Source organism: Sphaerodactylus townsendi, linkage group LG03 (assembly GCF_021028975.2).
Source record: "Sphaerodactylus townsendi isolate TG3544 linkage group LG03, MPM_Stown_v2.3, whole genome shotgun sequence".
Classification (NCBI taxonomy): Eukaryota; Metazoa; Chordata; class Lepidosauria; order Squamata; family Sphaerodactylidae; genus Sphaerodactylus; species Sphaerodactylus townsendi.
Genome location: NC_059427.1, coordinates 119,710,072 through 119,724,196, shown reverse-complemented (window position 1 = coordinate 119,724,196; position 14,125 = coordinate 119,710,072). Strand labels below are relative to the sequence as shown.

The 14,125-nt window shown below is 45.6% G+C and overlaps 1 protein-coding gene across 1 annotated transcript in view; it reads right to left on the bottom strand.

Annotated features, from left to right (window-relative positions):
* EXOC7 (exocyst complex component 7) overlaps nucleotides 1-12,060 on the bottom strand; it is a 57,392-nt gene extending 45,332 nt beyond the window's left edge. Inside the window, exons 1-5 of the mRNA XM_048487406.1 lie at nucleotides 11,908-12,060; nucleotides 8,496-8,561; nucleotides 8,084-8,268; nucleotides 7,230-7,335; nucleotides 5,421-5,643 (exon numbers count right to left, since the gene is read on the bottom strand). Of these exons, the coding sequence (XP_048343363.1) occupies nucleotides 5,421-5,643; nucleotides 7,230-7,335; nucleotides 8,084-8,268; nucleotides 8,496-8,561; nucleotides 11,908-11,967 (640 nt within the window). The 5' untranslated portion in view covers nucleotides 11,968-12,060. The remainder of the gene's footprint in view (nucleotides 1-5,420; nucleotides 5,644-7,229; nucleotides 7,336-8,083; nucleotides 8,269-8,495; nucleotides 8,562-11,907) is intronic.
* Between the last annotated feature and the right edge of the window lie 2,065 nt (nucleotides 12,061-14,125).

Genomic DNA, 14,125 nt, shown 5'->3' with positions numbered 1-14,125 from the left:
TCTTTAAGCCCATCAAGCCCGGCTTCTAGCAGCGGCCCTCTCCGCTGCCATGAGACAGCCCCGAGACGAGTGTTTCAATTGCGGCAAGCCAGGACATTTCCGGAGGAATTGTAGGCTGCCCGGCGGGAGAGCCTACAACCCTGACGGAGGAGGGTCTCTCCCCAGAGGGCGAAGACCCCCAGGAAAGTCTAGGGCAGGGCGCTCCCAATGCCACCGGCTGGGGAGGCCAGCGCCCGGGCATCTTCCAGCCCGGAACCAAGATCCGCACCTCAAACCCCCCTTCCCCCAGAGCTCCCCGGCATGAGATCTTGGCTGCTCCAGCTCAGTATAGTGATGCCCATCCCCACGGAGACCATTAGGCTGGTTTTGCCAAAAGCTTCCGCTTGCAGCTGAACAGGGGTTGTTCGTCATCCCGGGGGGTCATGGAGCTCCAGCAGCACCAGGGGAGCCATCCACATCCCAAGTATGGACAAACATCCCGCATGAAACTTTGCCAAGTTCACCTGAACACCCTGCCTCTATGCTCTCCGCGGAGTCTAATCTAGAAGTTCAGCTAATCTAAATCTCGTTGCTTTCGCTCCCCCCCTACGTCTATGCTTCCTGCTCTGATAACCCCTTCTGCTTCCAAAGTCACCATGCCTCCGCCAGTGCCCCAGAATGGTACGCGGTATTTCAAAAATCTCTGCAGAGTCCACAGTCACTGAATTGCAGCAGAAAGGAATGCTGGCGGAAGAGGACTGCCGTTTTTGAGCCCTCCTCAGAATGCTCCATAGCCAATCTACAGGACAATGAGGCATGTGGAAGGGGAAGATGCTTTCGCGCAATGGCCTTAAGCCAAAAGTCGCCATCGTGAAGAAGAAGCCCCCTTAGCCCTCTCCAGCTGTAAGGTTCAAGCCGAATCTCCTGTAGCCTCTGAGCCTGTGCAAAGCCCTAAGCTCAAAGCTCCCAGTGGCAGCAAAATCGTCAGCACCTCAGAGAGAGCAAAATCTCAAATCAGAGTTGCAATCCTCCCCACCGTTACTTTCTATGTATTAGCTCTGTATGCCTATGTATGTTCTGTATGTCTTGCCCCCTTTCAAGAGACCCCTAAAGATTTCCCCTCATGGGGGGGGATTTTCCATTGCTTCTAAAGCTATGCTCTTATTGCTTCAATTAAAGTTTTTCTCCTTCCTGATTATGTATGCCAATGCAGCAGGAAAACTTAGCCCATTACAGCATCCGCCTTAAGCGGGACACGGCTTCGTGCGTGCTCCCCAGGACTTCCGATGGGACCTGCTTCAAGCCGCCTCCATCTTAGTTTAAACCTTCAAAACTTTTCTTCAAACCTCTCGCGAGAACCTTTTCCTTCGTCCATCTGAGCCTACACTGCCACATTGGCGTGAAGCAAGTTTACATATGAAGCCAAAAATCATTTTCATGCTCCCACGATTCTCTGCTGAGCGCTCCCTGGCTAGTCACAGTGCCAAGGGGGGTCTCTCAGCCACACCTATCTTACACAGCCTCCGCTGTGAAGGTAGGAAGCGAGCTCAAACCGGCCAAAGTCCCCTTGCGGGCGGGGAAGGTAGAGCTGACTTCAAACCCCTTCCCCCCCCCCCTGCCTTCCTTTCTGCACACCCTCCCTCTTTCTAATGGGCTGGCAGCACCCCACCTCTAGATCCCTAGGATCTGATAAAGGGTTTTTTGCAAACCCCTCTCAATTTGCTCACAATGATCAAACCTCAAGCCCAGGAACTGTTTTCTTTTGTATCTTCTCTATATCTTTCCTATAGATGCTATATTGCGATATGACTATAATTGTGAATTGTTCAAGTTGCTTTGCAAGAACCCCACACCTCAGCCGGTGATTGGGATTGTTGTACAAACAACCAGCCGACCGGGATATGACCGCCCCCTTCTCCTAAGCCTTCGGGCAATTCCCTGCCTTGTATCTCTTAGCGCCTTGAATGTTGCAAGTGATGGATTTGGCCGGAATGGGCCAATAGCTAAGCCTAACTTAGCTTGGCCAAAACAAAGCGAAAGAAAGGGGAGTGGTTTCTATTGACCCAATCAAGGTCTCATCCAGCTTAGACCCTTATCCAAAGTACTCTTCTCTATTCTCTATCAAAAAATTGCCCGCCCACTCCACTCAGGGCTCGAGCCTTCCATTGTCATCTATAAGGACTAACTCAGCCAGCACGCATAAAACCCTAGGGGAGAAAGCGTTGCTTGTCTTTTTTCTTCCATACAAGGAGTCCAGCTGCGCCATGCCAGACCAGCCCCATCCGAGGAGATGGAAGTGGGGCCTCCCTGGAGGATCCGACCCCGCCGCGCAATAGAGAGGGGCGATTGCCCCCCAGCCTGGGCCGAGATGGGAGGGATCTCTCTGGAGCCAGCACACCCATTCTTCCACAAGGATCACAGCCCCAGCTGGTGTCACCCCACAGAGCGGCAACCCTGGGCCAGCGCTGTGGCTCAACGAAGGTTGATGCAGCGTGTTGCTGCTCCTCATCTACAATGGCTATTCTCTCTCCCTCTCTGCAGCCCCCCCTGGCTGAAGCTTGGAGTTTGCAGCCAGGGGACATTCCTAATGAATTAACCCTTGGAACTCTCCGGCTGTTCTCAGCGGCTTGAATATTGTTGGAACCAGCCTTCTCTCCCACAACCTTGCTCGGTGAGAATCACTGAACCTGCAACGCTAGGAACTATCAGTAGCTCTCCCTCACGCTCTTGAGAAATCCACATGGACTCCTAGCATGCATCGGCTCTGTAGCTTTGGTAGTCAAACAGCAAGAAGCCATGCATTGAACAATTATGCAACCCGCGGGTTGCCTTCCTTCCGCACATCATCCAGCCACATGTATCGTTTTAGCCATGTTTTATTGTTTAAATTTATTGCATGCCCTAATTTTTTGAAGTTATGTTGTTGTTATTGCTGCATTTCCGCCTGTCTGTCTGCCCGGGACTCTCTCTGCTACCCCAGGCTCTCCACCCCAGGAGCCGGGGCCTTACGCCCGCCGCCGCGGCTCATCTGCCTTTCGATCCCTCCCTGTCCGAGAGCGATGCGATTAAGCCCTCTCCAAAGCCCTGAACCCTGTCTCCCATAACTTCCCTTGTGGGAGCCCCCGGACTTGTTTCCTGTAACACCAAGACCTTTATTGGCCGGCTGGCCTGTGCCCTTCGAGAAGCCCATCAATTCTACCTCCATTGCTCTGGGCGGCTCTGGCCTCCGAGCAGCAGGAACTAGATCCAGCGACCCTAGACAATCGTGCGGCTATTGATTACTTATTGTTATTACATCGCAAGGTTGTGAGAATGTACATAATATGTGTTGCTGATATGTCTTTCTGATAATTCCCAATTGATTCATATGAAGAAATACGTGAGCTGCAAAAAGTTGTATCTAATCTGAAGTATGATGTTTTGCCCCATTGGTGTTCAGCCCTCTGGAGCTGGCTGCCGGAAGGATGGTTGAGTGCTATTGTACAGCTCTGCATTGGTTTAATTGTTGTGCCTGCGTTATGGGATCTTGTTTAGTTCAATGTGTGTCTAATATTGCCTGTAGCGTGTGCAAAGAAGCCCCTCGGGAATTTCCCCTTACCCCGCAACCAAGTTCTAATGTTACACAAGCAGCTTGGTCAGCTTGACCGAGACTTGGCGGAGGAGACCGAAATTTGCGTCCCTTTAAATCGCCCCTTAGCATTTCGGTCCCCCTTTTTCTAAAATGTAAAAGAGGAGGGAGATGTGGTAATGCACTGCTGACCAAGCAGCAACGTGAGTAGAAACGTTGGGGCATCGCGGACCTAGAACTGCCTTTCTGGTCGCACCGCACCCCCACTCCTCATCCCCCTATGAGTCACGGGTCATGAACTGTCTGGCTCAGTCACCGGGCGCGGGGACAATGGTCTTGCCCCCGGGTGAGGATTAGGCTCAAACGCTTACGCTCCTCCATGCATTAGCCAGGTGAGATCATGCATCACATGATGATCTCCAGGTCTCCCGGTCTCCCGCTCATCTCCCTACCCACCTCCTTTACACGCCCACAATGAAACCCTAATAAAAGGTGCCAGAGACCAGCACAGGGCAGAGTTGTCAGGATCACGAAATCCCGCGCTTCCTGTTGCTGACGCTCTCCACCAGATGAAACCTCCTCCGCGTCTCGCCTATTCCTTAGCGACGACCCTGCGGGGATGACTACACACACCAGTGTCCAGCACAACTGGAGGGAAAGGTTATTGCCCGTTAGAGGCAAATAAAAGAAACTCCAAAGTCTTGATGGAAATCCCAAAGCTAAGAACATGTATAAAAACCTCATTTATTTCACCAAGGGCAAGACCATCAGAGGTGCGTGGATGCTTCCTTATAAAAGCCAACAATTAACCTGTAGAAGCCTCCCTGACCTTGTAACACCAAGCGTCCCCCTATTCCAACAGAACTGGAGACTCCATATCTCAAAATCCTATTTTCTTTAGACAGCAGGGAGATGCATTGTCCCCATGAATATGCCAGAGTCACGTGAAAGACTGCCTTGAAGCAACCCCCACCCACTCCCAATCCTCTGTCTGGGACAAATTTGGGCCTGGGGGGTGGGGGGTGGAGTTAGCAAGATTAGCTGGAAAAATATAAGACGAAATTATTTTGTTTTTTAATACTGTGTTCCCCCCAAAACAAGACAGGGTCTTATACTAATTTTGCGCCAAAAGATGAATTAGGGCTTATTTTCAGGGAATGTCTTATTTTTTTCCTCCATGATTTTGCACCCCGCACGTGACAAGATCAGCTGCGCCGGGAAATCTGTAAATAGGGCTTATTTTTGAAGGAGGGCTTATATTTCAAGCATCCTCCACCCCCCCCTCCCCCAAAATCATGCTAGGGGGTATTTTCGGGATAGGCTTTATTTTTGGGGAAACGGTATGCTGTTAAGAAAGTTTCAGTTCCCACATCACATTCTTTCAGAAGTTCATTGTAGGAACTATCCCAAAACTACTGGATTGGTTAGGAAGAGAATGTTTAATATCTTAAGCGAGAGAGCCAAGATTTAAATATAACAGCAGCACGCACTCTGATTGTTTGTGGATAAACCAACTACAGCTGATGCACAAGTTACAATAGTTCTGTAGTAACAGCATTCTAAATGTGTTATACTCAAATGGCAGAAACTTCTATCAGCCCTCAAGCATCAAGATACATGGACACTAAATATAAGAATCTAAACTTTTTACTTGCTTGAATGTCCTTTTAACATTTTTTGCCGGTATATTTTCAAACACATTTCTGCAATCATGAGAGCCAGAATCATTATCATGAAAACTGGGCCACTCAGGAATCTAACACAGCTCCACTGGCAAAACAGAAATGCTTTATGGCCAACTTGTTCCCTGTATTACCTAATCTTGTCTCAAGGCAAATGTAGGGGAGTTTGCAAATCCTGTGGGGCAATTTACCTTGGTTCCTTCCATATTCCACCAGCCAACCAGAAATCCGGATGATGTCCTGCAGGACACTCTCAGGAAGGTGTTCTAGAGTTGCATCTTCTTGGGTTTCCATTTCTTCATCATAGCTGATGAGATCCAGGATGAGGACTGGAGGAACTGGTTTGGAGTGTCGGGTCATAAGACTGCGAAATTCTGATTCCAGGGATTCTTTCCCCTTCTCAAACAGCAATTTCTGGTTGAAACAACATATATGAAACAGATAAGCTGCTTTGCTACTGCTTTCAACGTGTTCAAATGATTGACGGCACAGGCACTCATCTCTGACTCTTCCCCTTTCAATGTTGTTCTTTCCTCGAGATGATATTTCTGTTCCTGAACTCATATTTCTGTTCCTGAAGTCAATAAACAGATTTGGTAGAGAGCATCCTTAAAAGCAAAAATGGTTCTGTCGCAAAAACTACATTTTTCCTTTTTAAAAAAACCCTTCAAAAAGAGACTTAGACATTTGGAACTAGAGCTTTAAAAAAGGAGAAGGAGCAGGGGACACTGCACCGCCAGCTAATTTACATCCTATCTAGTGTTGCCAACTGCCTGGAGAGAATATGTCCTGTCAACTTAAACAGCTGAATAGGATGTTATTAATCAGGCAATGTTACCTGATTAACATGTCACCCATTCAGCTTGTATTGAAGAAACAGAACATGTAGTTCCAAGCCTGTTCACATCCAGAGTGCCACACATGAACACAAAAATTGCCCAAGTCAGATCATCAGACCATAAAGGTTAGTATTGTCCACTTAGATTAGCAGCAGCCCTCCAAGGTGTTAGGTAGAAGTATTTCACGTTGCCCGCTACCTGACCCTTTAATTGGAGATGTCAAAGGTTGAATGTGCAGATGCTGAGCCACTGAGTTATGGCCCCTTCCGTGTTAAAGTAGTGACAGACTGACCTCTGCCTTTCCCTTCTGTGACCCCTGAGAAAAGCACTGCAGGAAGAAGCCAAACAGGTTCAGGGACTAAAGTGAGATGGGGGAATCAGGCAAGATCGCCCCTCTACCCTCTTCTGTCAGTGGAACAGCAGTAGAATACCACCTGCTGTCTTCTGAGTTCAGGATTCTGAACAGCATCAAGATTTCACAAAGCACTAATCAAAACATAAGAAGAGCCCTGCTGGATCAGACTATCGTTCCACCTAGTCCAGTGTCCTGTCTCACAGTAACCAACCAGTTCCTCTGGAGATCCAGCCACAGAACATAGATGCTGAGGGCTTCCCCTGATGTTACCTCTTGGCACTGGGATTCAGAACATGGCCGCCTCTGAATGTAGAGATGCCCTTTAGTCACCATGGCTAAGACCTATCCTCCATGAATGTGTCTAATGCTCTTTTAAAGTTGTTTTTGTCAATAACCATCACTATTCCTTTGAAAATGATTTCCACATTTTTGTCATTCATTGTATAAAGTATCTCCTTTTGCCAATCCTGAATCTACTGCCCACAAACTTCATTGGATGCCCTTGAGTTCTAGAATTTTGGGGGAGGAAGGAGAAAATGTATCCTTGTCAACTCTTTCCACCCCATGCACAATTTTATCAACATTTATCATTTTGTAAACCTTTATCATCCCCAGTCATCTTGTTTATAAACTGAAGAGTCCCAGACTCTTCAGCTTTTCCACATTCGGAAGGTCTTCCAACCCCCCTAATCTTCTTTTGATATTTGATCCTAAATGGAGTAAGACTTTTTGTGAAATTAAAGCAAGGACAGGTATAGATTGACCTTGAAAATAGTCAAGAGTCCCCACTCAGTCACATTACATACCACTGTGTTGAGTTCCGGACTGTCAGGATTGTTGTCTTGGAAATATTCCACAGCTTTCTGGATTTTAGCCATGCAGGCCAAATACTCTTCTAATCTTCCTGTAGGGCTGCAAACAAGAGCACAGCTAGGCCAAGAATGCAGCTAAATATTTTTTTACAATTACACACCTGTGAAGCTGAGCTGCCCAGCATTTCCCTCAGCAACATTTAAATCTGTAATTTCCTTTTTCTGTTAACAATTGGAGAGGGTCAGACACTGAACTTGTTTAAGTATAACAAACATACATTACAAGCAACCACAAAATGTACCACTCTTTGTAGCAGCATGAGTATAGGTTAATCAATTAATTACATTCATTTGTACCACACCTATCTCCCCAATGGGGAGCTAGTGCAGTGACATTGTTCTACTCTCCCCCAGTTAATCCTCAAACAGTCCAACTTGAGAACATGCAGTGAGCCCAAGGTCACACAGCAAGCTTTCATGGAAGAGTTGGGATTCAAACCTAACCCTTTAACTAACAAACCATTTAACAAAGGCCATAAGGCATCCTTTGACTTATTAGCATGGCAAGTGACAAGGGTGCATTTGAAAGGACAAAGGGCAAATAGCTTGGTTACACAGTCTGCAGAAACAAAGAAAGACAAACTTGGGGATGCTTCCACATGAGGAATTTCTTCCCCCATGGCCAATGGGAAGCTTCCAATCAAGATAGTAAACAGACAGCAAGAGGGAAGTAAAGCAGACACTGGAAGAAGCACAGACATAACTAATACCTGGGAAAGTACATTTTATGCAGAATTAGTCCAGTCTAATTCTATTGATTTCTATGAGCGTCCAGGAAATCCACTCACCCTTCCTTTATTATCTTCTCTGTGTCCTTTGCTACGTGGTAATAACTTATGACATGATCCAAGCAGAACAGGGTCTTCTCAACATTCTCCTGCAGGCGCTGAAGATTCTCAGTCTGTTTATGCACAGGAATAATCGAGTTCTCCAGCTTCATCAAGCGGCTTTCAAACGATGACAGAATGGAAACCTAAATAACAAAACCAAAAAAAAATATTCGAATTTACAAAGACCCCCAACACTGTCATCTCATTGCTTTCCAAGTCAGAAGACATATGACATAAACAGAAGCTAATAGTACAAACCTATACAAAGTTCCTGTCTCAGCCCATTAATTTCAGTGGAGTAACACCGCAAGGGGTTGCACTGTAAAATGCTTGAGTCGTGTCTTAAAATGCATAGGTTAGGTAAACTCACCATGTTTTTTGTCAGCTGGTCACTTTTCTCTAGACTCTCTCTGATGAAAGACAATGTTTCTTCCTCCTGTCATTGCAAGAAGGAAAAAAATGTACATATAAAATCACAGAAACAGACTTGGAAGGGACTCCAGAGACATCTAGTCCAACCCCCTGCACAATGCAGGAAATTCACAACTAAAGAAGCAAGGAGGTAGATAAACAAACAGCGAGAGGTAGGAGGCAGGAAATTACAGAACTACATCTCAAGAATAAGTGCCAGGCCACCTTGGAGGAGTGCAGGAAAAGACCTTCTGCAAACATAAAAATGCCTGGATTACACATCGCCTAGAGGAGATGATAGACCTCAACAACCAGTCATTCTCCCTGGTGGAGAACACTAGTTTCTGTATGCTTGTGGCAGAACTGGCACCCTGTTCCCAATTGCCATTCCAAATGACCTTTAGTCACAGGGTGATGCCAGATTTACATTGGGGTGTCCAGCAACTGGTACAGTAGTAGTTGGCCAGGGTACAGGTGGTACATTTTACAAGTGACATATGGAGCAATCAGGGTGCAAAATGTGCCTTTCTCTCCATGACAGGGCACTGGTAGGAGGTGGAGGCATCAGGCATAGTGCAACACACAAGTGGGCTCTGTTGAATGTGGCTATGATGGAGGGCAGCCACACAGCTCACAACATTCAAGAGGCTCTGAGGGACATGCTGCAGCAGTGGAATCTAGCTACAAAAAGGCAAGGCCTGTTTGTCACAATGTGGCAAATATGGAGACGCACTGCAGGCTGGGAAAATGAAAGAGGCACAATGTTTGGCCCACACTCTTGACTTAGTAGATCAGGATGCTTTGAAGGGTATGGAAGACAAGCACATACTTAGTGAGTGGACCAGAAAGATGGCACAGTATTTTCACCACAGTGTCCAGGGCAGTGACCTGTCACAGCAGAGGGAAGAAAAATTAGGATTGCCACTGACCACCTAATCCAGGATGTGGCAGCTCAGTAGATCTCCACTTTCTACCTGATTGAAAGAGTGCTGGAGCTGCAAAGGGCATTCCACGACTTGACACTGGAGACTTCCATTGGCTCATCTGAGTAGAGAAGAGCAGGGCATTATGGGGCAAGTGCTAAATGTCCTTTGACGGTGCAGTGCAGCCATTCTTAGCTAGGTGATCCCAATGTTCCAAATCTTGGTTGGCATGATGGAGGGCATATTGAGGAGGGTGTCTAGGTAGATGGGAGACTCCACAGGGAGAACCTGAAGTCGTGGCCCTGGCCAGCAAGCTGAAGGACCTATCCCACTATAGATTTGCCTCCTTGTGGAAGAAGGAAGAAATACATACTAGCAACCTTCTTGGATCCCAGAATCAAATGGTCAGCAATGGATAAAAGGCAGAAGCAAGAGGGAGGCAATGACAGCCAACTTTCCGTCACATGCAGCAGCTAGTGAAGAAAGACTGGCTACCATTGAGGGGATTTCAATCTATTTTAATTGCCACTGTTTTTAAATTTATTTGATTTGTTGTTGAACCCTGCTGTAGCGGGGGAGGGCCAGGATATAAATCTAAAATATAAATAAAATAAATCACATAACAAGATACTTGATTTAACTAATACTATTGGTAAATAACACTATATAAATGAGTGGGCTGGATACCAATTAGGCATTTCTGCTGATGGAAGGACTTCCACCCATAGAAAATGACATTCTTGTCTTCATCTTCCAGCTGCATCCCAAAATAATACTCTCTCCAAATGCTGCTCTGAGTCACAAGGAGGTATTTGGGGATATAGTAAGGAGAGGGAAGTGCCACACTAAATTCAAATCAATGATTGATTTTTAATATAATTGACATCAGCATTGTATAAAGGGATACATACAATAGCATGTTACACAGGATCTTATGTGCTTCCAAGGGAGAACCCCAGATTGCAGGGGACTGGTGAAGAGAAAAGAAGGTGCATTGCAGGATACTCTGAGTTTTAAATATCTGGAGTGGGAGGCAAAGACAATGAAGCAATTCCCATAAAATGGCTTAAACTCTTGAAGTATCTACTGGGGAAGGAAAAGATACTTTTGAGTAAAGTTATGCATAATGTAGAAAACAATGAATTTTTCATTCCTTTTCAAAAAATAGTAGAACTTGGAGCTAGCCAACAGAATTGGTGATTAGGACAGAAACAGAAGTATGATACTTCTGCTCCAAATGCATAATTTCCTAGTAGAACTCAGTGCCCTGGGATGGCTTTAAAAAGGGAGCAGACAAGTTCATGAATTTCGGGCCCATCAGTGGCTAGCACCCATGATGGCTGAATGGGACCTTGTTCAGAGACAGTATGCTTCCAAAGTCAGTTGTTTGTAAGTGGGGGGAAGACAGCAGCAGAGGGAAGCTTTGGCCTCTGGGTTCCTGCTATTAGCTTCTCAAGGAGTCTGGTTGGCCAACAAGGGAAACAGATGCTGGGTCTGATCCAACTCTTCATATGTACTGAAACAACACCTAAAAGCCATAGGAATGAAGTCAAACTTCCCAGGTTCATCAGAAGTACTGGGGATCTGAGTCTAAAACATCTGAGAGATGTTCTCACTCACAGAGGGTACAGCTTAGTGGCAGAGCATCTTCTTGGCATGTCCCAAATTCAGCCCCCATCTCCATTTAAATGGATCGGGCAATATGTGATGAGAAAGACCTCTACCTGTGAATTTGGATGACTGCCACCAGGTAAAGTAGACAATACTGACTTTTACAGACCAAGCACCAGACTTAGAATAAAACAGTTTAATGAGATGTAATGGATACCGTATGTAGAGCATGTATTAATTAGGGCATCACTTTACTTATATCATCTACATATCCTAGATTTTATTGCCTATCCAGGCCACTGAGAATACCCAATGGCCACAAAGAAGCCATTGAGACCAAAGACCCAGACCTCTAAATTCAAGGGACTCTAAACAAAGGGGTTGGGGACTCAAGAAGCCCAGGAAGAGACTGAAACGGGAATCCACGTTGATCATGTCATCAAGAAAGAACACCCCTCACACTCTTTAAGAACACTGAGGAAGATCTACTTCTCTCAAGAACAACCACCTCCATTCATGCAGCGCTTTCTATGGTGAAGATTCCCACCCACCCACCCACCCAAAAAAGGCCGGAGCTTTCTTTTCCAGAGGGTGGGGAGCTGGAGGCAACCTCCCAATACTCTTAACCTCGCGGGGCGGGGAGAACCTGTCGAGATATCTCTAATTTGTGATCAATAACGCACCCACTCCCGGTTTGGATAGAGGGCTACAAAAGATCTGGGGCGCGCCACGACAGAAGCAGGAGAAGTGTGGGGAAGAGACCCCAGGAGGCTGCTGGACAGCCAGGAAGGGACTAAGAGGAAATGGGGCATCTACCTCCCTCCCTGCCAGCCCCACCTGTTTGAGCTTCTCTTCTATTTCCCGCCTCCGGGCGGACGCTTCCTCCGTGGGGATCATCTTTCTACGGAAGAGTCCGCCACGAAGCCCCAAACAAGGCCTCCCAGCTCCTGTCAACACTCTCCAACTTCACTTCCGTCTCTTTCCCCGCCCTTTCCGGCAGTGCTATACCGCCATCTTGGGAGAGGCAGCCGCCTCTGCTCTCGTGGTAAAGAGATTCGACGTCCTCTTGATAAGGTTTGAGCCTGAGAGAGAGAAAAGTAGCGCGCATGCGCATTTATTAGTCCCTCCCCCGTGCTTTTGAATGCGGCATCCCCGCGGCTCTCGGTTGTCAGCGAGTTGTGTGATGATATACCTGATTCTTTGCAGTTTTTTTTTCAGTACCTGCCTAATCAGAGTTATCCCGTTCTGAATCCATCGACTTCAACAAATTTAGAAGAGCATAACTGTGGTTAAGATTGTACTTTTGGAAACTTTGGAAGGGAGAGGCGAGCCCCATGAAGCAGCATTAAATAGCTTGAAATAGTATGCCCATAAAGCCATAGAAATAGGGAGAAAAAGGTTTTTGTGCAATTGTTACGAGCTCCTAATAGAATATCCTCTAACCAAAGTAATTTAAAAGGTGCAAAAACTGTTTTGTGTTGTTTGGTGTGCGTTTGTGGAAGTTATTTGACCGTAGCTGTGTGTGGTTGGTGCAAATGCTTGCCTAAATAAATCTGCAAACAGATATTAGGAACTCATTGTCCAAATTTTGCTAGTGTGTCCTGATTTTTGAAATTGTGAAGGTTTTTGCTGTTTGGTAAGGTGTGTGATCCAAATATATACCACATACTTGAAAACACATAATCATGAGTTTTTCCACTTTGTTCACAAATTTTAATTTTCAAAAATTCTTCGGACAGGTATGCTAGTTCTGCTCTAGAATGAGCTCTGCAAAATGAGCCACTGATTCACAATAAATGAAGAAATTCATATATGCAGTTTTTTCCTCTATCAGATGTTAGAGGGCATGACCAAGGTTGCAATTCTGACTGAACTGATCTCTGTGTGCTTACCTGAAAGTATTATTGAACTCTCTGGGATTTACTTCTGAGTAGATCAGAATCTCCTACAGCCCAGATCTATGCATGATTATTTGGGAGTAAGTTCCAATTAGTGAATGGGATCAGTTTATGTTTATTTTGCCCCGCTTCCAAAGAGCTCAATTGATCCTCATAACCCTATTGGATAAGAGTGACTAGTCCAAGGTCCTCAAGTAAATCGTGTTGCAGGTTGGAGATCTGAACAGGTTCTACTTTGACACTCTAGCACAAAACCAAATGCCCAGCCTTACTTGGAAATCATGTTTGCTTGTAAGTCCCATACATTCAATGGGACTTGCAGTTCAGTTTTAAATTATGTTTTCTGGAATATGTCACTTGTGAAGATCCTGTCTCATATCTAGGGAAGTCTGTTGAAATAAATGACTTTAAAGTAAATATAAAAGACAGATTAATTAGTTTGCGAGTGGAAATCTCAAGTAAATATATAGTAAAACCACAGTCTTCACATGCATTTTCTGAATAGTATATATTTCAGCAAACCAGAAGGTTTGGAAGGTGTTGGTGCTGTTCCTAATACAAAATGGACAGTTAAAGAAGCATTTGGGTCTTCACTTCTTGCATGGGTATAGCTGACTTACAGAAGCCAATTATTATTCAGAAGAGCAGAACACTTTAATCCCTGCACATGGAGATGGGAATAAGTCCCTAGACATTCCCCCTTATTGCAGGAGTTCACATCAGTACACCATCTTCAAAAAGTTTCCTCTTGACAATTCTCCTCCTGTGGTTGTTTGCTTGTGGTGCAGATGCGATGCTGTTTGAATGCTGTATGCGGGGAAAAAACACAGAAAGGAACATTATCCAGATGGTGAACACCAAATAAACAGAAACTCATAGCAATCTATAGCATCTTACAAAATCGTACAAAAATCATACAAAAATCCTGTAAACTGGATACCCTTATAGAGAACACAGATGTGCAGTGAGACATCAGTGATATGCAAAGAACTGTTGAGTTTTGTTTTGAATCTTCAGCCAACATCTTCTATCCACTAGGTGTCCCTTGGGTACCAGTCTAGAGAGGTGAACAGTGAAGCTTGAATGGTTTGTTTGTCTCAGCCAAACTTCAGCCCTGTCCACTTAGGACATGTCATTTGTAATTTAATTGGGACATT